Source organism: Balaenoptera borealis (assembly GCF_965194805.1).
Source record: "Balaenoptera borealis genome assembly, chromosome: 19".
Taxonomy (NCBI): Eukaryota; Metazoa; Chordata; class Mammalia; order Artiodactyla; family Balaenopteridae; genus Balaenoptera; species Balaenoptera borealis.
The window spans coordinates 35,770,641-35,796,908 of record NC_138878.1 but is presented as its reverse complement, the minus strand read 5'-3'; the positions used below and the strand labels follow the sequence as shown (position 1 = coordinate 35,796,908).

Here is a 26,268-nt window from a genome sequence, read left to right as displayed (position 1 = left end):
AGCCCAAAGAAAGTTTAGTATTAGTTGGTTTTTTTGTTTTCTTTTTTAATTTTTAAATTTAATTTTATTTATTTTTTTATACAGCAGGTTCTTATTAGTCATCAATTTTATACACATCAGTGTATACATGTCAATCCCAATAGCCCAATTCATCACACCACCATCCCCAACCCCCCCCCCCCGCGGCTTTCCCCCCTTGGTGTCCATACGTTTGTTCTCTACATCTGTGTCTCAAATTCTGCCCTGCAAACCGGTTCATCTGTACCATTTTTCTAGGTTCCACATACATGCGTTAATATACGATATTTGTTTTTCTCTTTCTGACTTACTTCACTCTGTATGACAGTCTCTAGATCCATCCACGTCTCAACAAATGACCCAATTTCACTCCTTTTTATGGCTGAGTAATATTCCATTGTATATATGTACGACAACTTCTTTATCTGTTCGTCTGTCGACGTGCATTTAGGTTGCTTCCATGACCTGGCTATTGTAAATAGTGCTGCAGTGAACATTGGGGTGCATGTGTCTTTTTGAATTATGGTTTTCTCTGGGTATATGCCCAGTAGTGGGATTGCTGGATCATATGGTAATTCTATTTTTAGCTTTTTAAGGAACCTCCATACTGTTCTCCATAGTGGCTGTATCAATTTACATTCCCACCAACGGTGCAAGAGGGTTCCCTTTTCTCCACACCCTCTCCAGCATTTGTTGTTTGTAGATTTTCTGATGATGCCCATTCTAACTGGTGTGAGGTTGTTTTTGTAGGTTCTTTTCTTCTCTTGTGTTTCCCACTTAGAGAAGTTCCTTTGGCATTTGTTGTAGAACTCGTTTGGTGATGCTGAATTCTCTTAGATTTTCTTGTCTGTAAAGCTTTTGATTTCTCCGTCGAATCTGAATGAGATACTTGCTTGGTATAGTAATCTCTGTTGTAGGTTCTTCCTTTTCATCACTTTAAATATATTATGCCCTCCCTTCTGACTTGAGTTTCTGCTGAGAAATCAGCTGCTAACCTTATGGGAGTTCCCTTGTATGTTATTTGTCATTTTTCCCTTGTTGCTTTTAATAATTTTTCTTTGCTTTTAATTTTTGTCAGTTTGATTACTATGTGTCTCGGCGTGTTTCTCCTTGGGTTTATCCTGCCTGGGACTCTCTGCACTTCCTGGACTTGGGTGGCTCTTTCCTTTCCCATGTTAGGGAAGTATTCGACTATAATCTCTTCAAATATTTTCTCGGGTCCTTTCTCCCTCTCTTCTCCTTCTGGGACCCCTATAATGCGAACGTTGGTGCATTTAATGTTGTCCTAGAGGTCTCTTAGGCTGTTTTCCTTTCTTTTCATTCTTTTTTCTTTATTCTGTTCCATGGCAGTGAATTCCACCATTCTGTCTTCCAGGTCACTTAACCATTCTTCTGTCTCAGTTATTCTGCTATTGATTCCTTCTACTGTATTTTTCATTTCAGTTATTGTATTGTTCATCTCTGTTTGTTCTTTAATTCTTCTAGGTGTTTGTTAAACATTTCTTTCATCTTCTCGATCTTTGCCTCCATTCTTTTTCTGAGGTCTTGGATCATCTTCACTCTCACTATTCTGAATTCTTTTTCTGGAAGGTTGCCTATCTCTACTTCATTTGATTGTTTTTCTAGGGTCTTGTCTTGTTCCTTCATCTGGTTCATTCCTCTGCCTTTTCATTTTGTCTGTCTTTCTGTGAATGTGGTTTTCATTCCACAGGCTGCAGGATTGTAGTTCTTTTTGCTTCTGCTCAAAGGATTTTTAATTGTTTAAATTGTTACTTTTTAATAATAGTTGTTATGTTTATTTGTAAAAAAAAAAATTAGAAAACACAGATAAGAAAAAATAAGAGAAAATCACTCATGGAAATGCAAATATAATCTGGGTAGTGCAGAAACTGGAGGGTTTATTGTTAATATGTTAGGTGTGATAATGACATTGTAAACACATAAGAAATGTCCTTTTTAAAGACGCATGTTGAAGTATATAGGGATAACATTCAGTGATGTCTGATATTTGCTTTAAAATACTCCAGGAGAGAGAGGTCTGTTTTAAAAAATAGGTGTGAAATGTTACTATTCAACAAAGTAGTGTAAGTTTTAAGATTAAACGTATTTCTTTATTGGAAAAAAAAATAGGTGAAGCAAGTGTGGCCAAATATTGATGATAATTAATGAATAGGGGCAATAGATTATAGAGGTTCATTTTATTATTTGACTTTTGTGTACATTTTCTTAATAAAAAACATTTTTAAACACCTGTAACCTTCAAATGCAGAGAAAAATAATTATTTTCAACTTCATATACATCCCATCAGAACAGTTATGCAAGCATATATTTTAAAAACAGCAACATATTGAATGCGTTTTCTATTATATAATTGACATCATGCCATAAAACATTCTTTACAACATTGTTTTTTAACAGCTACCTACTATGCATTGAATGAATGTAACAAAGTTTAATGGGGGGATGTTCAGGTAATTTTCAATTCCTTACAATCATAATCTTTCAATAAACATTCTTGTATTGAATCTTGTTGCACAGTCATAATTTTCCCAAGATAAAGGCCTAGAAAGGGAATTTCCAGATGAAAAAATATTTAAGCACCAGGGGGAGCTGGTCACCTTTCCGATACCCAGAGGCTCTGTGCGTGTGTGTGTGTGTGTGTGTGTGTGTGTGTTTAAAAGCAAACCCTCGCCCTTGAACTTAGCAGCTGAGCCCATCTCTTGTGTCATATTTCAGCTTTATGAGATGAAAGTGCAAAACACCTGGGCACACAGCCCCTAAAGAATGCCTGATACCCAGGAACACTTAACAGAGCCCCTAGTCTTTGAAACACTCTTACCAAGACAGACAACAATGGATTAAATAGACATTATGGACATGTGTCAATGTAGAGATTCTGTGCAGTGGCGGGTGGGATGGGTTCTGGGTGGGTGGGTGGATGTGCACACCAGACTCTAGTCAGGTGTGAACATCCACTGGGCAGGTTTTAGCCTACAGGTGATTCTCTCTGCTACATTCTCATTTTGTAGGCCATCTTGTAGTTATTTTGACCCTTTGACTGGCTTTGAGAGCCAGATCAGACTCTTTCACCAGGTTGCAGGGAAGGAAACCAAGATATTTAACAACTGACTTGTTTCAGAGGTTGTCAAGATCCTAATTCAGGTGCTGCCCCACAGGCTCTGTTCCCTGGTAGATACACATCTCTTTGTCAGAAAGGGTCCTCTAGGGATGACCTCCGAACATTCCAGCTGGTCAAAGATGACAAAGGACAGAGCACAACAGCCAGGAGTGGAAGTAACACACCAACTCCCAGCCTCTCCCTGCCCACCCCCCGACAAATGTGGATAATTGATGTTTCTCAAACACACAAAATGTTATCACCTTCCAGTCCCGAACACTTCTATATGAAAATGCTGGCACTGCCACTGCCCAGATCATGTCATTTAGGTGAGAACGGCCCCACCTCAGGCTCACAGTTGGACATGGGACCCAGCCTGGTGCCCCTGACCCCAGTGATTGGTTCAAGGATGGCACATGACCAACACCAAGCCAATGGGCGCCCCACACAGGATTTGTGCTAGGAGGGTGGAGAAAGAGGTGCTGCTTTTACAGGCTCGCTGACTTGGTTGTATAGCACTGTATTAAAGAGTCTGGGCCTTGGAGTTTGGACTTGAATTGGAATCCTCTCTTCATCACTTATTGGCCATGTGACCTTTCTGAAATTTCTTCATATCTCTGAGATTTGGCTTCCTTACCTATAAACTGGAGCAATAGTAATTTCTACCTTACAGGGTTGTTGTGGGGGTTGTGTGATGTAACATATGTAAAACACTAAGCCCTGAGCCTGGCACATGTCAGTCATTCCATGCTGTTGGATGGCTGTTATGACACTGTCCGCACCCTGAGATATAGAAGAAGAGAGCAAGCTTCCATCCTGCTAAGGCTCTTAGTCCACAACACTATTGCCCTCTCATCAAAGATATATACATCTTTTTCCACTGTCAACATATATATGTATATAAATGAGGCATCATCATATGGTGACCATGCACCTGGGATTTTCTGGGAACTCCCAATTTCAAATATTTGATCCTGTGGACAGAAAACAAGTTGCAGCTTCTGGTCAGAGGAACATACTTCCTGTCCATCTATGATGGGGATGGACCAGCGCCATTGCTCTGGGCATGTGATTTAGGCCATTCTAGGAGACAGAGTGATTTGGGCTGGGCTACCCTTGTGTCAGGAAGGACTCAGTTGGTTGCCAAGTGACAGAAAACCCAACTTTAACTGGCTCTAATTCACAAGAACTGAGACTGAGGAAGGTACTGGTCCCTTAGAGCAGAAGTAAGCAAATTTTACCTATAAACGGGAAGACACTAAATATTTTAGACTTTACAGGCCACATGGCCTCTGTTGTAAGTGCTCAACCCTGCTATTGTAGCACAAAAGCAGCATAGAAATTATGTAAAAGAATGAGCATGGCTGTGTTCCAATAAAACTTTATTTACAAAAATAGGTGGTAAGTGATTTGACCCATGGGCTATAGTTTGCAGACCCCTCGCTTTAGAGGAAAACCAGGGTATAAGCACCCAGAGAGAGGGGATTGAATGAAGGTAGCTAAAATTTTTTTAAATGTCCTTTATAAGCCCCTAATACTCCTGACATAGTCTGACCCTTGATTGTCCATGGATCAAGACTCTTGGACTTTCAACAATACAATGTATTATGTATTATGGGCTCTTCCTCCTCCAGACGTGTCTCACTGCTTCTTAAGACTGGTATGTTTTTGTTCATTGCAATCACAACGTGTCTTAGATGCAATTACGTACTAATCAGTATAAGCAGAAATGTAATCAGCCATTATTTCCTTTGAAATGTCTTGGTCAGACAAAAATGTATACCATTGGCAAAGGCATTCTAAAGATTATATGTACACCAAACATTAAATAGTTTAAGGAATCTTGTGTTGAAAAAATGTAGTCAATAGTCCTCTGTGAGTAAATACAAAGGACAAGGAAACTCTGTGGACAAACTCTTTGAAGCCAAAGCTGTTCTAAAAATGAGTCAGAGGGTTTCTAAAGGAGTGATGGCCAGTGGAGCACTGCTTCTTCATCCTTGGTCTTTCAACTTTCCCACCTCTGAAGGATCAGCTATGACAAGAGCCTAGCCAATAGTTGAATCTCTCTTTTTTTGTTGTTTTGTTTTGATAGCAAGAAATGGAAGTATTCAAAGCATAAATTCCTATAGTGGGGCCACTATAGTGGATGTCTCTAGACTGTTGGGATACACAGGGAATATCCAACACTGCCTGTCTTTCCTAGGATGATCATTCTGGGTACCCAGCTACTGATTGATGTCTAGGATCAAACAAAAGAGGACTTAGAACCAAAGGAGCTTTAAATAAGACACTCCTGGATCAACGGGATGAAAGGAGAATGGGCTAGGGTATCACCATGTTGTCCTGTCATGCCACTGCCATCCATATTGATAGGTTTCTTTGGAGAGCCTGGTTATCAAGAGCACTGAGGACAAAGGATCAGCTATGCCTTCAAGGAAATGGCTCAACCCTCCTGGTGAGCTCTGTAGAATCCACCTTTCAGATGCCTGAGCAAGGCCAGATCCTCAGAGACTTGAGTCCAGCTGAAACCAATTGCCCATATGAGAAGATCAAGAGTCACTTCCTTCATTCAATAAATATTTATTTAGGTTCTACTATGTGCCAGTGTTCTTTGCATTAGAAGCTTAACTTTGTAATCTGTGCATTGTGTACAAATGCACAGACATATTTATGAAGATATTATGCATATCATTGTAATAAGAAATAATTGGAAACGATCCCAATATCTATCAATAGAAGAATGAATAATGGTTCATTCAAACAATAGAACTTTGAGATCACTAAAAAGAAGACATAGATCTTTATGTATTAGTATGCAAATATGGCAAAGGAATAATAAGACCAAAGAAAAGTTATACAGTAAGTTGTATCCCATTTTTACACACAAAAGAAATTGGTAAAAGTGGTGGGAGGAGGACTAAAGATGGGAGATTTGGTTCTATATGCATTAAAAAAAATCTTGAAGAATAAAGACCAATCTATTTGTATTGATAGTCTCATGAGCATGGGATTTGATGGGGGCAGTGGATTACTCATATTTCCAAGTACATAGTTCTGTAATGTTTGATTTTTTAATGGCTATGTACTGCATTCCTAACAGAAAAAATAATTTGTGGCTCACAAGAGGGGATTAGCTGTTCACACATAGGCTATTAACGTACACCACTGATTGAAAGTTCTCAACCTATCCCTGCTAAAGAGATTTCTCAGGCCCTTTTCTTCATATAGCTGAGAAGTCAGGTCTTCTAGCATCTTTAGCTTGACTCATTTGGCCCACTTTGACTAGAGATTTAACTGAACTTTCAGAAATTAAAAACAAGAATCATACTAACAATATTCTCTAGAAGTCTGTGCCAGATTACGTGGGCTTCAGAATTTTATCAAATCCCATGCAACTGGAGATGACTTAATCACAAGACTTTGGGAGTCTTTATTAGTATTATTATTATTTTGGCTGAGCCACTCGGCTTGCGGGATGTTAGTTCCCTGACAAGGGATCCAACCGGGGCCCTGGCAGTGAAAGCACCGAGTCCTAACCACTGGACTGCCAGGGAATTCCCGGGAGTCTTCATTATTAGATTACATGTATCCCTTTGTAATCAAACTCCAGCTATTTATATTAATATAAAATGTGTTTACTTAATGAAATACTATAAAAACTTCCAAGCTAGTAAGGCAGAAAAGGAAGACTAGGTTTATGGATCTAACTTACTAAGTGTGGCATAAGTAAATGGGTTAGCAAGGAAAAGCAAGAAAATGAGTGGGTGTAGCAGCCACTGTGGAAAACAGTATGAAGAGTTCTCAAAAAAATAAAAAACTGTAACTACCATACGTACAATCCAGCAATTCATTTTCCCGAAGAAAACGAAAACACTAATTTGAAAAGATGTATGCACGTCTATATTCATTGTAACATTATTTACAATAGCTAAGATATGGAAGCAACCCATATATATATATATATATATATATATATATATATATATATATATATATATATATATATATATATATATATATATATATACATATGGTGGAATATTAGCCATAAGAAAGAATGAAACTTGTCATTTGCGACAACATGGGTGGACCTAGAGGATATTATGCTAAGTGAAATAAGTCAAAGACAAATAGTGTATGATTCCACTTACATGTGGAATCTAAAAAACAAAACAAACGAACAAACATAACTAAACAGATACAGAGTCATAGATATAGAGAACATACAGGTGGTTGCCAAGGGACGAAGGAAGGGGGGGATGAGAGAAATACGTGAGGGAGATTAAGAGGTAACGAACTTTCAGTTACAAAATAAATGAGTACAGGTATGAAATGTACAGTGTGGGGAATACAGTCAATAATATTATAATATCTTTGTATAATGACACATGACAACTAGATTTATCAAGGGATCATTTTGAAATGTATGGAAATATCAGATCACTATGTTGTGTACCAGGAACTAACATAAAGTTGTAGGTCAATTATAGCTCAAAAACTCATAGCCAAAGAGATCAGATTTGTGGTTACCAGAGGTAGAGGTGTGGGGAGGGGGGACTGGATGAAGACAGTCAAAAGGCACACACTTCCAGTTATAAGTACTAGGGATGTAATGTACAACATAATAAATGTCATTAACACTGCTATATATTATATAAAAGTTTAGAGAGCAAATCCTAAGAGTTCCCATCAAACACAAAAAGTATTTTTTTCTATTTCTTTACTGTTGTTATCTATATGAGATGATGGATGTTCACTAAACTTATTGTGATCATTTCATGATTATGAAAGTCAAATCATTATGCTGTCACACCTTAAACTTATACAGTGCTGTATGTCAATTATATTTCAATAAAACTGAAAGAAAAAAAAAGAAAATGAGGGGGTATAATCAGTACTTGGGGCAAAATACCCAAGACTTAATTGATGTAACTGTTGAACAGTAACTTCATGTAGGCTTCCCAAGTAAATTATCAATAACCAAGTAAGGTCTACAATGTCCTACGTACTCCCAGAGCCAGATGACTGCTGTATGTAAAAAACCAGCTACTATACCACAATGAACACTGAAGGTCATTTCCAGTGTTATACACTTTGGTTAAAAATTTTATATAAGTAACAAAAGAAATAAATTGGACTTAATGAAAATTTAAAAAACTTTGTGCTTCAAAGGACACTATCAAGAAAGTGAAGACAACCCATGGAATGGTAAAAAATATTTGCAAATCAAATATCTGATAAGGTGGGACTTCCCTGGTGGTCCAGTGGTTTAAGAATCCCCCGTCCAATGCAGGAGACGTGGCTTCGATCCCTGGTCAGGGAACTAAGATCCCACCTGGTCAGGGAACTAAGATCCCACATGCTGAGGGGCAACTAAGCCTGATCACCGCAACTACTGAGCCCATGAGCCACAACTAGAGAGAAGCCCACGTGCCGCAACTCAGACCTGACACAGCCAAAAATAAACAAATAAATAAGTAAATCTGATAAGGGATAAACTGTGGTACAGCCGTACAATGGAATCTTTTTCAGCAATAATAGGAAATGAGCTTTCAAACCACAAAAAGACAAGAACGCATCCTTTTTTTTTTAAGATTTTTTTTTTAATTTGGACCATTTTTTTTTAACGTCTTTATTGAATTTTTGTTACAATATTGCTCCTCTTTTCTTTTGGCTTTTTGGCCATGAGGCATCTGGGATCCTAGCTCCCCAACCAGGGATTGAACCCGCACCCCCTGGACCACCAGGGAAGTCCACAAGATACGAACACATCTTAAGTGCATATTGCTAAGTGAAAGACTGAAGAGGCTACATACTATATGACTCTATATGAAATTTTGGAAAAGGCAAAACAATAAGTGCTTGCCACGGAATCAGGAGGGGGAGAGGAGTTGAATACGTGAAGTCCAGGGGATTTTTTTTATTGTGTATGACATACTAGTAAATACATGACACTATGCATTTGTCAAGACATTTTGAACTTCACAACACAAAGAGTGACCCTCAATGTATGCAGATTTTTTTTTTTTTAAATGAGTTGAACTTTTTTTTTTTTTTTTTTTTTATTTATTTAGGCTGTGTTGGGTCTTCGTTTCTGTGCGAGGGCTTTCTCTAGTTGCGGCGAGCGGGGGCCACTCTTCATCGCGGTGCGCGGGCCTCTCACTATCGCGGCCTCTCTTGTTGCAGAGCACAGGCTCCAGACGCGCAGGCTCAGTAATTGTGGCTCACGGGCCCAGTTGCTCCGCGGCATGTGGGATCTTCCCAGACCAGGGCTCGAACCCGTGTCCCCTGCATTGGCAGGCAGATTCTCAACCACTGCGCCACCAGGGAAGTCCCTGTATGCAGATTTTATTTATTTTTGGCCACGCTGCACAGCTTGTGGGATTTTACTTCCCCAACCAGGGATTGAACCTGCGCCCTCAGCAGTGAAAGCATGGAGTCCTAACCACTGGATCACCAGGGAATTCCCTGTATGCAGATTTTAAAAAATCATTTAGGAGGTGTTGGTGGGGTGGTTCCTAGGATAGAATGTAGAATGCAATCACACAATTTAACTATATTACAAATGTATGAAACAATCTCATGGAAGGGGGTGGGGGGAAAGGTTACTTTCCTAAGTAACTTTGGAAATGGAGTCTGTGAAATTAAAGGTAAAAGAAACTATGCTTAGCACTGTACTCTAGTTGATTAGGTTTTTTTTTCCCATGTGGGTATGGGTTAACAATTCTGATACTACCACACGTGTATACTGGAATTGAACAACTAAGCAAAAAGTTGGCAGATGGTGGGAGCAAGGTTTCCCACGTTTCTCCCAAAGTACACACTGATTCACTCATGCAAGACTATTAGAAATAATTTTTACACACGTGCCTTGACAGTTTATAATATGCAGCTGTTTCACTGAAGTATCAATAACACTGTGACACTGTGATAGAATAAGAAAAATAATTTGGTTTTCATCCCTGGTTCCTGCCAGAGAGCTCCCCAAACCTATGGAACTTCCTGATAGGGGTTAGTGGTGTGTCTTTAAATTTATAACAAGTCCCTTTCAGCTATTCCTGAGTTTATATTAATGACGGGGGCTGCTTACCAGAGGGAACCAACCATACGGTAAGAAGGTTGGAACTTTCGGTCCCACCCCTAGACCTCTGGGAAGGGGAGAGGGGCTGACACTGAGTTCAATCATCAATGGTGAATGATTACGCCCTATTCCATTTGGCTGTTCCTGAGTTGTATCTCTTATAATAACCTGGTAATCTAGTAAGAAAAGCGTTCCTGAGTTCTATGAGCCATTCTAGCAAATTACTGAAACCGAGGAGGGGCTTGTGGGTACCCTGCATTTATAACTTAGTTGGTCAAAAGTACAGGTGACAATCTGGGACTTGTGATTGGTGTCTGAAGACCAGGCAGTCCTGTGGGACTGAGCCCTTAACCTGTGGGGTCTAACTCCAGGTAGTATCAAAAGTGTTATGAGTAGAGAAAACAGGTTTTTCTTTTAAACATCATACTGATACATTCCTGCAACTAGTACTGTCAGAATCAACTTTTACATATGTTAATACTAATATTACATTGTTCATTCTACAAAATACCTGACTACTATTGCTCAAAATTGTCTAGGTCACCAATCAAAAACAAAATCAGAACTGTTACAGCCAAGAGGAGCCTATGCAGATATGACCAAGTGTAATATGGTGTCCTAGAACAGAAAAAGGTTAGAAAGTAATAAAATCTATTGAATAAAGTATGGGAAAAGGATCTGAAATAGACATTTCTCCAAAAACACACAGATGGCCAGTAAGTACATGAAAAGATGCTTAACATCATTAGTCGTAGGAAAATGCAAATCAAAACCACTTCATACCCACTAGGATAGCTATACTAAAAGACAGCAAATGTTGGCAGTTACATGGAAAAATTGAAACCCTCATACATTGTTGTATTGTAAAATGGTGCAGCCTTTTTGGAAGTTTGGCAGTTCTTCTAAAGATTCAACAGTTACCATGTGACCCAGCAATTCCACTCCTAGGTTTATCCAAAAGAATTTAAAACATGTCCACACACAAATTTGTACATGAATGTTCACAGCAGCATTATTCCAAATGGAAAAAACTCAAATGTCCACCAACTGATGGATGAGTAAACAAACATACGGTATTTCTATACAATGGAGTATTATTTTGCCATAAAAATGAAATACCAATACATGCTACGACAGGGATGAACCTTGAAAACATACTAAATGAACACGTCACAAACGGCCACATACTGTTATGATTCCATTTTATAGAAAATATCTGAAATAGGCAAATACTTAGAAACTAGAGATTGCAAGTAAATACTAATGGATTTTTCTTTTCTGGCGTGATGAAAATATTCTGGAATCAGTGGTGATGGTTGCAAAACACTGAATACACTAAAAACCACTGAATGGCACACCTTTTTTTCTTTTTTTTGGCTGCGCAGCTTGCAGAATCTTAGTTCCCAGACCACAGACAGAACCCAGGGACCCAGCAGTGGAAGCAAAGTCCTAACCACTGGACTGCCAGGGAATTCCCTGCACACCTTCCTTAAAAAGTAGATTTAATGGTATATGAATTATATTTCAATAAAGCTGTTATAAAAGGTTCTTTGTATTGACGACATATGCTTATTCTCTAGACAGATGGTCTACAACGTAGAGCCACTAGAGTCAGTGAAATAACAGACCTTAACAAGGTTTTATTCCCCTTCCATATGGTTCTCTACTGTAGTCCAAAAACCTGGGTAGAAGAATTGAAAGAAAGACTACACTGAACAACTCTAATGTTTTATAAACCTTTATTGGAAAGGCTACAAACTTTGTATTGCCACTGCATTTCTTACTTAAAGTGGTTGTGGGGAAGTAACCTTGGATACAAAACTACTATGCTGTTGCATCTTGCCCAGGCTGGTTGTAAAATAGTTTTTGTACAATGGAGGTAGAGTGGATAGGGCAATAATTGAAACCTCAAGGCCTTGATTAATGCCAGGACACCTTTTTTTTTTTCATTCAGGTTCTAGTAGACCTAGAAATAAACTACAAGTACTACAATTAGGCTCAGGGATGGCATAATACATTTAAAATTCTTAGTTTTTGGCTTTCTCCCATTTGTCCTTTTACAAACGTAAAATCTATAAATGATGTCTCTTTTCCCTAAAATTAAAGTGTGTTCTAAAAATACCTACTCTGGGAATGAAAAGAAGGTAGTAGAAGATGAAAGAAGAGCAATACAACATCCTTTTCATAGTAGTTTTACCTGATTTTTCTCATACCAGCCTAAGAGTCTTACTTTTCTATAAAACAATAGTAATCAATGCTTCCCCCCCAATCTCAAATATTCAACTTAATGGAGACAAGAGAATCTTTAACTTAACATTTAATGAAAACAGAGCATTTTAACAGGTTCTATGCAGACATGGTTCTAATATAGATTTGCTGTTACCTTATTTTTTTAAAAAGGGGGTGGGGTGAGGAAATACAGGCCAGGTTAACCTGGCCCCAGTGCTCAGGATCATAACTTAGGAGTTACATAACTCAGATGTCCTTGACTCTACAAAGCATTAATTGAAGCCAATAAAGCCTGTTTCTACCAACATATCAAACTTTCTTTTGTCTTTTGAAACTATAAAATGGGCATGTGCCTGAGGCATAAGCTTCAGGCCAATGGGTTTTTAAGGGCTGTTTAAGAACCAGAACTAAGGATACATTCTCCAGTTTAAGGATAGATTTTACAGTTCAAAATATTTCTTCCTTCTAAAAATGTGAGACAAAGAGTAATTTACACCAACTGCTTTTTATTATTGAGTTTCAGAAACCTTTCACAAGATGGTAAAAAAAAAAAAAAAAAAAAGGAAGGAAAAAAAAGGGGTGGGGGAGAAACCCCAAACTTTACAACCACAGCTCAGCTAATGTTTTTTCCATTGTTCCCAGTCAGCTCCAAACCCACTGTGTGCAAAGCCCATTTTTCCATGCATCTAAATGATAGATACAGGCTATGAAATTCTTTATTCTATTTGTAGCAGCTTATGCAGGTGCAGCCAAACACAAAGCTTCAGGACAAATTGTACACAAACTTTACAATGTGGGATTTGAATTTAAAATATGAAACATAAAATCTACACAAAACTGATAAAAATCAAGCACAGATATCAGGACTGAAACTTATAACTCATGTGTGAAAGGGAGTCTTGTTTCCTTTCAAGTGCTTTATTCTGCTACAGAACAGTCGAAATGAAGATGTAAAGCTTTGTGGTTAGTTTAAATTATACACTCTGTAGATACTATACCAATTTTAAAAGTTACACATAGACCAACAGATGTCCATCAGTTCATCTGGGTTGACCAGCTGGATCGCTGAAAACAAACCAGGCAAGTGTGGAAAGAAAATCCACCTGTGCAATTTGTTTGCAGAGTTTACTGATGGGCACATTGCACTCCTGGTCCATGATGGCTACTGCTTTCTTCATCAGAGCTATCATTATAGGCTTCACGCCTCTGACCACCTCCTGAGCCCCGAGTGCTATCAAACTCTTGAAGCTCTACCTCCTCTGTGTCTCCAATAATGTTCGGAACTTCTGGTCTAGATGGCAGAAGATCTTCTAATTCCTTCATTAAAATAAACAAAAATAAGGTTAGCTGGAAGATTATCTTCATCCACTATCAAGTTCCCTTTTGATACAATCCAAGGTATATGTTTGACAGTTAGTCTTTGCACTTTAAGCCAGAGATCACAAATGGATGACCCACAGACCAAATCTGCAGACATCTTTTGTGCAACCCATCTATTGCTTAGAAAACAAAAAACAGAATTAGTTGCTAACGTTTAAACCCTGGAAAATTTCACACTAGACATGCTTTCCTGCATGAACAATCAGCAGATGCTAAGTTGGGGGGCTGCCCTCTTCAGGTGAGAGATCTGCTCTCCAGGGAGCCCCAATCCTCCCACCACCACCTCACACGCAGTCTGCTTTACTCCTTCACTATTCCCTACTTGGCCCCGTAAACTTTTACATCAGGTATCCTCACTTTAAAACAACCAGGACAGCCCATCAATCACTCAAATTAATAAATTGTGTAATCTCAGCACCCAAAACAAACGCAAGGTGACACAGAAACACAACTATTATTAAACTTTAAGTCATCTGTTGCCTAAATTTAGAGAACACTTACAGAAAGCTTGTCTGGGTTGATCCAGTTGTTTTCAGGAAACTGCACATCAAATTTTATGTAAAGATCACCTTTTTCAAAGGGATTACGATACTGTGGCATTCCTTCACCTCGAACTACACGGACACATCCTATTATTTGAGTAAATAAAGGGGAAAGTATTAAGAATTTTACCCAAGAAGGTGCTCAATAATATTTTTTTGAGTCACCTACTGTAGAAGATTACACAGAATCTTGGATCAGACAAAAATCAAGATTTACCTGGCTCAATTACTTTGCCAGGCGGGTATTTCACCACAATCTGACGTCCATCAAGGTGCTTAAATGTGAACTGAAATCCACATAGAGCTTCAACAAGTCCTATCTTATATGTCATGTGCAAATCATTTCCGTCTCTCTGGAACACCTACAAATAAAGCACACCAGGAACATCTTTTTAAAAAAGTATGGAGGCGTACTCTGTTGTTCTGTGCTCCTTGAATCAATTTCAAAACCTTAGTTCTACCATTTACTGCAAAAGCCAAACTGCCACCATCCCTAGGTTTCCTAAATTTATATAAGGAAACCTAGCTATTCTCAAGTAATATGCTAAAAACTTCTATCACGAAAGAACTGGAATTGGGAAAACAATGGCTCGTAAGGTACAACTGAAGCTTCAAAAACAGAACCAGGTATATTTTACAATTATGGACCATTTCCGAACACTGCCTCTGAGTGAAAAGGTGTACAAGGCCCAGTGGGATTCTGGAGAACAGGTTCACTTGGTGTTTCCTCCAGATGTGATCCCAACAGGGGAAGGGGAAGGCCCAAGTTCAACTAAAAAAGCTCAACCAGTAATGCTCAGCCAGTAAAGGGGCTCAAACCCCATGCTTCATACAAGTACAAACAAATTTTACCTCACCTAAAATTCAAAACTTGCTTAGGTGAATGTAAAACAAATGCTAAAGTTGGCTTATTATTATACCATAAGCCTATGGACTAGGTAATGCAAAGGTTATTCAATAAACATTAAAAAATGAGCGTTCAGTGTGTAGGGAAAAATACATCCAATTTCACACATGCCCAACTTATAACGTTTGCTTATTAGAATTCACAAATATCTATAGTTAACTTTTGAAATTTAAGTTGAAATAAAATTAACTGCAGTGAAAGGTCACCTAGTTTTTTTTCAATACAATAGTTATCTCTTCCAAAGAATAATCCTGGCTGGTTCAGTCAGAGAGGAGAGGAAATCTGAAAGATATCCTCTTTTCCTAAATTATCCTCCTAAATTTACCTACAAAAAAAAGTTAATCTCAAACCATTATCTTGACCAGTGGTCCTGGACCAGCAGCCTCAGCAGCACCAGGAAACTGGTTAGGAATGCACATTCTTGGGCCTCATCCCATAACCACTGCATCAGAATCTATGAAGGTGAGGACCTGCAATCTGCAGTTTTAATAAACCCTCCAGGGGATTCTAACGTATGCTCAAGTTTGAGAACCACTGAACGTATATTTCCTATGAGAGTTTACTCAGGTGTTTCTCACAATGGGTGGAAAAATTAATTTCAATACGGTTTCTTTCATGCAGCACTTTTCAATGCTTTTGCAAGTTCATAAAATGAAAGTGTTTCTGAACATATCATTACATTACTATTCCAAAAACTATCTTTAACCAAATATTCTTTGGTTAAAGCTATATTAGAAGCAGGGAGTGGACTTCCCTGGTGGTCCAGTGGTTAACACTCCGCATTCCCAATGCAGGGGACACGGGTTCCATCCCTGGTTGGGGAAGTTCCACATGCTGCACAGTGTGGCCAAATAAATTAATTAAAAAAAAAAAAAAAAAGAAGTAGGGAGCATGAAGGGATACTATGTTCTTGTATAGGAGACCTCAACTTAAAGTAATTCCAATAAAAAACGGTATTAGGGGTTTTTTTGGGGGGAGGAGGGGACCAGCAGGAAGGGTGGTTATATTAGACAATTTGATGCTAAAATTCAAACAGAGAATAAACAGGCAAGAATGGCCAGGAAATTTTTGAAAAACCAGACTAATGAGGAGAAATTACCAAGAACCAGACAGTAAAACACTTAAAAGCTGTAATAATTTCTGAAAAATAAAAATATAGAGCATAGAGGAGAGACTAACATCACCAGATCTTACCCACCACTGTGGTTCTTTGCTGTACAAATGCACTATGATAGCAAGATTACCAAAATACACACACACCTGTACTGAAAGATGATACACATGCACACACAGCACTCTCAAAACTGAATTGTTTTTTGATCAGAAGATTTACACTCTGTTTCAGCTACAGTACCCACCCTGATCTCATGGCCTCACAATTCCTTCAGCACAAGTGTTGAGAGTTTTTTTTTAAAAAAGAAAGCCCCCCAAAAATACAAGTATGTTCATGAACTAGTCAAACTAATCAATTTTTCTTAAGAAGGTTAAGAATATTCTCAGTGGTAGAAATGAAACAAGATGCCTAAATCTCATTCTGGGCTCAAATTTACTTTACCGGTCACAATAAAACCAAGAAGGAACAATCTTTGACCTCTTACTAGATGAACTTCCATTCTAACCTTTATCATCTTCTATTTTCTACTTTAGACAACCAGTAACATCTGCTGTCTGTTGGAAATTCCACGCAATTCCACTGCTGCCAATAATTTTGGAGGTGATTTACTTCCAAATGCCTCCTCCTCACAGCCCCAAGAAAGAAGAGCAGCTTATTATCTCATTTGATTCTATACTATCTTTCTGAGGGACGACATTTTTTTTTTTAGTATGCAAAGCCAAGCCCAGGGAAGCTAAAGCTAGTAAATGGGAGCCAGAACTTAAGTCCCTTGTCTCCAAGGTCAGTGATTTCTATTTTTTAAAATCCCAATATACTTACAGAATATTTTAACCCATAACACTCTAAGGCAGAATTCTAGAAATTACTCCTTAAAAAAAAACAACAACAAAAGCAATCTAGGGACCCTTGCCATTGGTAGGTTTGGCAATATTCACTAAAGGCCAAGATATATAGCAATTTACAGCTTTCCTGAGGCAATAAATTTGACTAGTATACCTTGAGAAAGGCTTGTCTAGGAGAGCAAGCCACAATCTAATGAGGGAATGAATCAAATCAAATTCCCAGAATCTGCATCTCAATATGGCTTTAATCTCTACTGGATTCTTGAAGTGATTTTTAAAATTTACTTTATTTGTAGAAATCACCATCAAATGGGAGAAAATTTTAGTGTGAACTAAAAAAGGCAGCTGACTTGTAATCTAAATACTTCCAAAGGAACTCAAAATGGCAATGTCATCAAGTACAAAGCCAGAATCCTGTCAAATGCTTCTATATCCAAGAATTTAGGGGACTTCCCTGGTGGCCCAGTGGTTAAGACTTCACCTTCCAATGCAGGGGTTGTGGGGTCAATCCCTGGTCGGGGAGCTAAGATCCCACATGCCTCGTGGCCAAAGAAACCAAAACATAAAACAGAAGCAATATTGTAACAAATTCAATAAAGACTTTAAAAATGGTCCAAATGAAAAAACAAACAAAAAACTTAAAATATACTCCATCGCACATTTAAAAAATACAGATACAATGGTATAATCAAAATAACATATACCAGGCCACATCACCAGCCCAGTACATTTTGCCATGTACATTAATGGATACAATACAGAGTCAATGAGCAATTTAAAAATAGGGTGTTCCCTGGCAGTCCAGTGGTTAGTACTCGGCGCTTTCACTACCGTGGGCCCGGCTTCAATCCCTGGCTGCCTGGCTGGGGAACTAAGATCCCACAAGCTGCGCGGCACAGCCAAAAAAAAAAAAAAACAAAGAAATTTAAAAATAAAATGTTTTTAAAACTGCAGAACCTTTTCTTTCAAGAAAGCTCACATAGATACCCAATATGTAAAACAAGTCAACAGAGCAGTACTGAGGACTGAAGCCCTCACCAACTATCCAAGGAGTTTCACAGTGAAAACTAGGCTGCCTAGATTATCTGGTCCAATGCCCTTATTTTCATAAATAAGGAAACCGGGGTACAGACACAACAGGATTACTTAAGGTTATACTGCCAGTCAATGGCAGAGCTGGGACCAAGACCAACTCCTTCTACAGTGCTTCTGACAGCACCTGTCTTGTTGGTCTACTAAAGAAGTCAGTTCTTATGAACTCAGCCTAAGGACTTAACAACTTCATCTATGTTCAGTGTTGCTTCAGGAAACTCAAACTGATCTAACCTGTATCTTGCATACAAGACCCATTTCTGGTCTTCTGAGGCAAAAATAAAACAAACAAAAAGGAAATTACCTCATGTTCTTTTTCTTGTAGCAAAAGAACAATGTCTCCTGGTTCCACTCCTGGGGCCTGGTCTGCTTCCCCAGTAAATGTAATTCTCTGTCCATGTTTCATGCCTTTGTCTACGTGGACTTCAAGAATCTTGACTTCTTTAATCACCTTCTTCCCTTCACATTTTTTACAGCGGTCCTTTTCATTAATTACCTCCCCTGGAAAAAGAGGTCATTCAAACTTCCAGCAAGGGTACTATACCGCACTCAAGTAAGACAGGTCTTGATAATGTCTTTATTCACTAAATAAATTTCCTGAACGTCTTTAAACTGCTACCTAAACTTTTGATTAAAATATCATTCTTAATAACAAAAACTCACATCTTACTGCAGGTTACCTAAAGGACCCAGCTACCTTAGTCTCCTCTATTCCAGAGTATAAAGTATCTTAAACAATATTTTCTTAACTCTTGACTCTACTTCCTAAGTTAAAACAAAGCCTAATGATCAAGCAAACAAAATGGGTGGTTGGATGCCTGAACTTCTACAACTGCTTCTTCATTTTTTGTCTTAGTTTCATTTAAATTTAACAATGGAGAGAGACAACCCAAATAAAGATGTAAACATCCTTTATTTAAACATCCTTTAATCATATGTATTCTTCTGAAATATCTGATCAGTGCTATAATAAAATAAAACCAAAGCTGTACATAGTATACTGTGAAAAAAAAATACCATCAATTTCTAATGGCTGATTAGTGGCACACTTTAATGCTCAGATGACATGTGTAAGTGACTTCAGAAACACTGCTTCTGCAAAGTATGTTCTGCAAAGCACCAGTTCCTTAAAATGGTAATGGCACATGGGAAAAGATTTCAGTCAATTCTGATTTCTTGAGAGTGGGAATTGTTAGCAACTTTAATAAGGTAAAATGCCCTGAGACGCTCCAGGAGGGGAATATGATATGCAGCTTCTCCAAATTATCTTGTCTCTTCCAGAAGCAATTTGGAAAAGGATGTTCTAGAACTGACCAATATGGTAACCACTAGCCAATGTGGCTATTTAATTTAAAAGTAATTAAAATTAAAAGTTCAGTTCCTCGTCATACACGGTGGCTGGTGGCTACTATACTAGACATTACATACACAGAACTTTCCCATCATCACAGAAAAATTCTTTTGGATAGCACTGCTCTAGAACAAGGGCTGGCAAACTAAGGCTCACAGGACAAAATGGGCATGCCTTTGTTTCTATAAGTAATGTTTATCTAGAAGACAGTCACGCCCACTTGTTTACATATTGTCTGTGGCTATAAAAGTGCTAAAAGGGCAGAAGTGAATAGCAGTTTCAGAAAACATTCGCCCACAAAGCCTAAAATATTTACTTCTGTAAAAAGAGCTTCAATTGCAATAATCTATCCTCAAAAGCTAACTAAAGCTTACAGTAAAATTCTCCACTTATCAGGATGAGAACTAAACAATTTGCTCTCTCTCTTTTACCAAATATAACTTTTTAAAATATAAAGGGACAAAAAACTTTGCCCCATCTTTTTGGAATGAAAAAAGACTAAACATTTCACTCAACATAAGTTTACTGTTTATCTGTGTTCACTGGGCCTATGCATAAGGAAATATTATTTTTACATTTTTCTTTCAGAACTCTCTGTATCTTTAATAAGATGAATACAAACACACGTTGAAAAAGAAAAACTGTAAGCCTCTCCAACTTCTGCATTCCCAATCCATCCAACGTAACAGCAGAGAAACACTGGCATGCATACCTTCTCCATTACAGTCAGAACACACAGACTGCATCTGCTGTACCATTCCTGGAGCCAGCTGTCTGATCATGATGCGTACACCTCGACCCCGACAAGCACTACACTTCTGAACAGCTCCAGACTTTCCACCTTGGCTAAAAAGCAAGCAAAAGTATAAATTAGAATTTTCCCCCTAGGCCATGACAAATAGGAATTGTGCTTTTCACCTTCATCTTCAATGGCCAATGACTGGTATTTAAAGACTTTCAGAGGTATCAGAAAGTGTTCTGGGTTGGGTAGTCAGTTTGAAGTCACGAACAATTTTTATCTGATATAGACTCAATGTGCCACTGAAAGAATGGATGAAATTCATTTCATAACCAGAAAACACACTTACCCACTGCATGCGCTACAGAGTACATTCTTGCTAAGTTGTAGTTTGGTTGTCTTGCCATTATACAAATCTTCTAAAGATACTCTGGGGAGAAAAGAATTAGGTTCAAATTTTGCCAAGTTCTCTTAAATTCAAGATATAAACGATAGCTGATATAGCAAATTCCACTATAACCTTTTAAAAAAAGAATTCAAGAACACCTTACATAAATCAACTGAGTGAGATTTTATTTTGTAGCTCAAATTGTTTATGGCTATAAACAATATTATGTATTGCTCAAAGCCACAACCTAAAGGATCAGGCCAATAATTTACTGTGCTGCATTTCCTGATAAAGCTGGTAACTGCACAAACTCAAAACATCACACCTTCTTCTGGCCTCAAGGAAGACCTCCACCTAATCCAACCCTCTGAATGAGGTATATATTACAGGACAAAATTGAGGCACAGAGAAGTAGCTTGCCCAAGATCACACAGGCAGTCTGGCTCCAGAGTCCAGGCTCTACTATAAGGCTCTGTCCCCTTTAAGGACAATTCAGAAACGCTACAAAGTTACATTACAATTTACAGGAGGCAATTAGATTGCGTATGTCTTAAAAAAAAAAAACTGGCCTTATCTAGAGTGTGACAGATGAGAAGGATAGGTTTCCAAGAGAGAGCCTACAACAAGTTTTAGATGTCTGAAAAACGCAGTGAATTATAAGCAAAACTTGAGCAACTTTTACAAAAATTTCAAAGGGGTCTATGACCCCAAAACGGAAAAGTTAAAAAGCCTATTAAAAATCGCAACTGATAAAACCCAACTCGTCTTTATTCATACAGCATATCTGAACTGCAGGACCATTCATTTCCAAATAAACATCAAAAAAAAAAATCTATATACATCAAAAGTCTCAAAAATATTATTCATTTACAATTTGCAAGCAATGCATTTAATTTGGTTTTACCCTTCTCATGGTGTTTTTAAATCTCCTTTAATAGTAAAGGTTTACTTTAAAATAGAGGAACAAAAGAAGTTAAATGTGCTTTGCAAAGCCCCTATACTATTTTGTGGCATTCAAACTTTCTCAAAATTGTTATCTTTTATACATTCTAGACAGTATAATAAAACACTTATGGTCAAAACACTATCAGCACTTCCAAACAACGGCATATCTAGACCTTAGACCAAAGCACTTGGTTCCATCAGACTTTAACTTCCTCCTAAGAACCTTTAACCAACCATTTACATGATAGGTAGGTCTTCTTCCCCTTACTGCAATTATATTAAACTGCAATTAGTATGCAACACCACTGTGTAAGAGGCCAGAAAAATCTTCATTTCAATAAACATGGCAAAAGAAGGAAAAATGTGGGTAATGGTCTAGTGAAGCTGGCACTCTCCACCAGTGGGGCTAAACTGGCACAATCCTCTACAAGGCAATTTAGTTATATTTATCAGCCTCAAAACACTGATGCCTGCCCAGAAATCTCTGCCAAGGAGGGACAAAGCTGTACATAAAGATACTCACAGCAGCTCTATTTATGATAGGAAAAAACTGGTAACATCCTAAAGGAAAGGGAATGATTAAAAATAAATGATGGGGGCTTCCCTGGTGGCGCAGTGGTTGAGAATCTGCCTGCCAATGCAGGGGACACGGGTTCGCGCCCTGGTCTGGGAAGATCCCACATGCCGCGGAGCAACTAGGCCCGTGAGCCACAACTACTGAGCCTGCGCGTCTGGAGCCTGTGCTCCGCAACAAGAGAGGCCGCGATAGTGAGAGGCCTGCGCACCGCGATGAAGAGTGGCCTCCGCTTGCCGCAACTAGGCACAGAAACGAAGACCCAACATAGCAATCAATCAATCAATAAATCTTTAAAAAAAAAAAAAAAAAAAAACCTAGATTGTTTAAAAAAAAAAAATAAATAAATAAATAAATAAACGATGGACTGGAATATTAAAAAGCCACCCAAAATGAAAGGTTGTAGTAACAGGAAAATTTTAACAAATTACACTTTACTTCCTCTTACCTACTCAAATGTATATACTAGATACTATGAAATATTTCAAATAAACACTTGAACTTCAGTCTCTGGCATTTGCTAGTATAACCATTACCGGTCCATGAAAAATTAACGGGATAAAAGATCTCACAAATTTTGCAAAGTAAAATAGTTATTTTCATATTGGGTTCACAGTCTAAGATCAAGGTCAGACACCATTCATATGTTGGCAGGTTAATGTCAGGCTTGAGGCCAGCAAGCTCCGCGGAAATCAATTTAGGAGAGTTCACACTGAGGAACAAGTAATGAGTTACTGTAACATGTTAACAAACTAGCCAGATGGTCACTCAATTTCTAAGTTTTTAAATAAAAAGTAACTCAGGAGGTTTAAATACTTCAAAGAAAAGAATCTTCATAATTGAAATTTTAAAAACAAGCAGCCTCAGAAGCATACACCAAAACAATCTTCCTACTCTGTAAAAACACCAACCATCCTTTAAGATCTGTTAGCAAAATACCAACATTCAGGTTATTAAATTCAACTTAGTCACCCAATGAGGACAGCACGGTAAATGGAAGATTTTTTTTTTTCTGATGGACAGAGTATTTTTTGATGCCTCTTCTCTCTTTTACTGAGTACTTCTACTTGAAAAAAAGTATTTAGCATTTTTTTAAAAAAAGAAAAAAGATATTCACTTGAGTGGATGCATCATGTCTTCTCCTCTTCTTCTGCCATTTCGACTTCTGCTCTGATTGCCCATGAAGCCGAATAATCCCCCACCAAAAATGTGAGAGAAAATATCATCCATGCCACCACCTCCGCTGCTACCTTCCCGAAGACCTTGTTCTCCATATCTGTCATATAGTTCGCGCTTCTCAGGATTTGATAGTACTTCATACGCAAAACTTATTTCTTTGAACTATAAAGAAAAAGTAAAAAGGAAAACAATTGGATTTTCAAATAAAAGACTACAAATAAAAAGCTATAGGAATCTAGAATTCATTTAATTCTAAGAAAAGTTACAAGTTACCCTTGGTTTGATTCTGGTCCTATTTACCACCTACCACTGCCCAGAATGATAGTATTCCCATTATAAAACCAAAATACGCTTAACATAAAAATTTGGCACCATGGGCATAAATGGACTTTTCTTACAACATTCCCTTTTTTTCCCAAGAAGGGCGATTTAAGTTTAAAACAGAAATCTCAGAGGAAAAAAGTCTCAAATAACTTACTTTGTCACCAGCATTTGGATTCTTATCGGGATGGTATTCCTTGGCTAACTTTCTGTATGCCTTCAATAAAAGATTTTTAAAAAAAAAGGTTATATGTAAAGACCAGTTTAAAGATTTGTGAGTACTAACTTAACATCCAATTTTCTGAAAAGCAATGTTCTAAAATCATAACCTCCCAAAATACCCTTTATTCATTGCCATTGTTGGGCATATTCCATCTTAATACTGTTTACTCACTAATAACAAAGCAGACAGTAGTTATACTTGAAAATAGGTTATACTAAAGCCAGATACAAACAATGAAACAAAGCCACAGAGAAAAACAAAATACTGAAAAATCCCCTATTTTCACTACTGTCAAATGTCTTTGATGGCCCGTAAGCAGACCAAGACGACTCCAATAAACTCTAAAGAGAAATGTCTGTTAAGCTCTACAGCCTGCAAAACCACTATTATTAAAATTAAACTAAGGTAAGAATCCGGGCTCACGATGGCTCCTCTAATTGTAGCATCAGGAAAAATCGAAGACAAGCTCCTAGGTCATGGTTTATTTTCATACGGTGGATTGATTGGGGTCTTAATTGGAGTGACCTCGGTGTTAGTGAAGCTGCATACATTTGGGTGGCTGAGATATAAAGCACTTAAGCGTTCATTCACAGACACCTGAATTATGTAACATAGAATAGCATTTCCGGTAAGGTAACAGGAAGTGCTTTTATTCTCAATTGCACCCGTCCCACTGCCTAAGGAGCATTCTCATTTCTCTAAGCTTACAAATCCGGATACTCTAAGCCCCGTGAAGATGCTGTGGGGCTTAATCAAATGCCTCAAATGCTTTGAAATCCTGAGATGAAAGATTCGCAGCAATGCAAACAGCGATAATGAGGCCTTCTATTTATATTTAGTCAGTGTACACTCAGGTGTTTGGCTGGGACCCACAGCTTTTTCCTGAAACGAGTACATAACATTTGGGTTACCTGCCCACAGAACAATGCACCCAGACACAGACCCACGCCACCTCCGGGTCAATGGGCGAGGGAGGAAGAAGGGGAGAAGCTCCGCGGCCGCGGCTCCCAGGAAACATCCCTAAGTTCCCGCAGGCACCCGGCGGGGGCGGCCTCGACCCTCCGCCAGGCCCCAGACCAGCCCCGACGCGGCTCGGGCGCCGACGTCCGCGGCGCGGTCAACTCCTCTCCCAGGGCCGGGATGCGCTGGGCGTCTCGGTCCAACCTGTTTTTCCAGGGTGGTGACCTCGGCGCGGGGAGGGCCGGGCAGGCAGCTGCCTCCCGGGAGCGCCCGGCCTCCGGCGCCCGCCGGGGGAGGGAGGAAGGAAGCGTTTTCGTCGTGTTTGCGCAGGGGTGGGTTTTATTTGCTGCATCTGTAGGCGGGCGGGCGGGGCCGGCGGCCCAAGGTCAGCCGAGGCTGGAGTGCGCGGCCCGCGGCGGGCCGGTCTCGCCGCCGGCCCCCAGCCTGGGCCCGCCGCCGCCGGCTAGCGGGCCGCCCCGCAGCGCGGCCTGGCAGTCCCAGCCGCGCAGGCCCGCGCCCCTCACACCCTGCCCGGGCGGCCCGCTCCCCAATACCTTCTTCAGCTCGTTCTCGCTGGCGCCGGGCGGGACGCCCAGGATGTCGTACAGCTTCGTGTCGGCCACGTTCGCCATGGCGGCCGGCCGGGCAGCGCTCAGGGAGGAAGGCGGCTGAGCAGGCGGAGCGGATCCCGGCCCACAGCAGCGGTAGCGGCAGCAGTGGCAGCGCAGGCCGAGCGAGACAGCGAGGGGGAAGCGGAGGCGGGGCCGAACTTTGAACCGACGCACGGCGCGCCGTGACGTTGCTTCGCGGAGCCCGCCTCGAGCGCTCAGCTGCGGTGGTGGCGGCGTCTCGGGCGGTGAGGGAGCGGGTGAGGTGCTCTACTGCCTTGAGGGTCTGGGCCGCTGGGCGAAGTCCAGCGTAGAAACGGGGATAACTAAGTGTGCACGCTACCCTCCGTGACACCAGCTCTCTCCAGAGGCGTTTATGGGGGTGCTGAAAGGATGAAGAGGCCGATGCGGCCCACAGCCGCCCCCTCGGTCAACTTCGAGTCCGGCGGGAGAGAAAGGCGGTCCGGGCTCGCGGAGGTAGTCCTCAGAATCCGAGCTGCCGCCGGTGGACCCTCTGGATCTGGTTCCCTCGGGGTTTACGATGAAAAACAGCACCTGGGTGTGTGTGTGTTGTGTGTGTTTTATATTAGGGCATTTTCAGACATTCACCAAAAGTAGTATATTATACTGAACGGTTAGCTACATTTTGCCCACTT

At 39.6% G+C, this 26,268-nt stretch overlaps 1 protein-coding gene across 1 annotated transcript; it reads right to left on the bottom strand.

Moving 5' to 3' along the window:
• Positions 1-11,940: 11,940 nt before the first annotated feature.
• Positions 11,941-25,876, bottom strand: DNAJA2 (DnaJ heat shock protein family (Hsp40) member A2). The gene is made up of 9 exons (XM_082366826.1): positions 25,559-25,876; positions 23,979-24,038; positions 23,439-23,662; positions 20,764-20,844; positions 20,388-20,521; positions 18,629-18,825; positions 14,587-14,731; positions 14,329-14,456; positions 11,941-13,764 (listed from the first exon to the last, which is right to left on the bottom strand). The coding sequence occupies exons 1-9, from the start codon at positions 25,634-25,636 to the stop codon at positions 13,573-13,575; spliced, it is 1,239 nt and encodes a 412-aa protein (XP_082222952.1). The 5' UTR covers positions 25,637-25,876; the 3' UTR covers positions 11,941-13,572.
• Positions 25,877-26,268: the final 392 nt, after the last annotated feature.

Bases quoted from the DNA above. Each gene is read 5' to 3' on its own strand.
- DNAJA2 (XM_082366826.1), bottom strand. From the start codon at position 25,636: ATGGCGAACGTGGCCGACACGAAGCTGTACGACATCCTGGGCGTCCCG. The intron at 14,457-14,586 runs GTAAATCTTGAT...CTCAAATAATAG, and splicing joins TGGCAAAGTAATTGAGCCAG to GATGTGTCCGTGTAGTTCGA. The intron at 13,765-14,328 runs GTAAGTGTTCTC...ATTTTAATGAAG, and splicing joins TCAACCCAGACAAGCTTTCT to GAATTAGAAGATCTTCTGCC.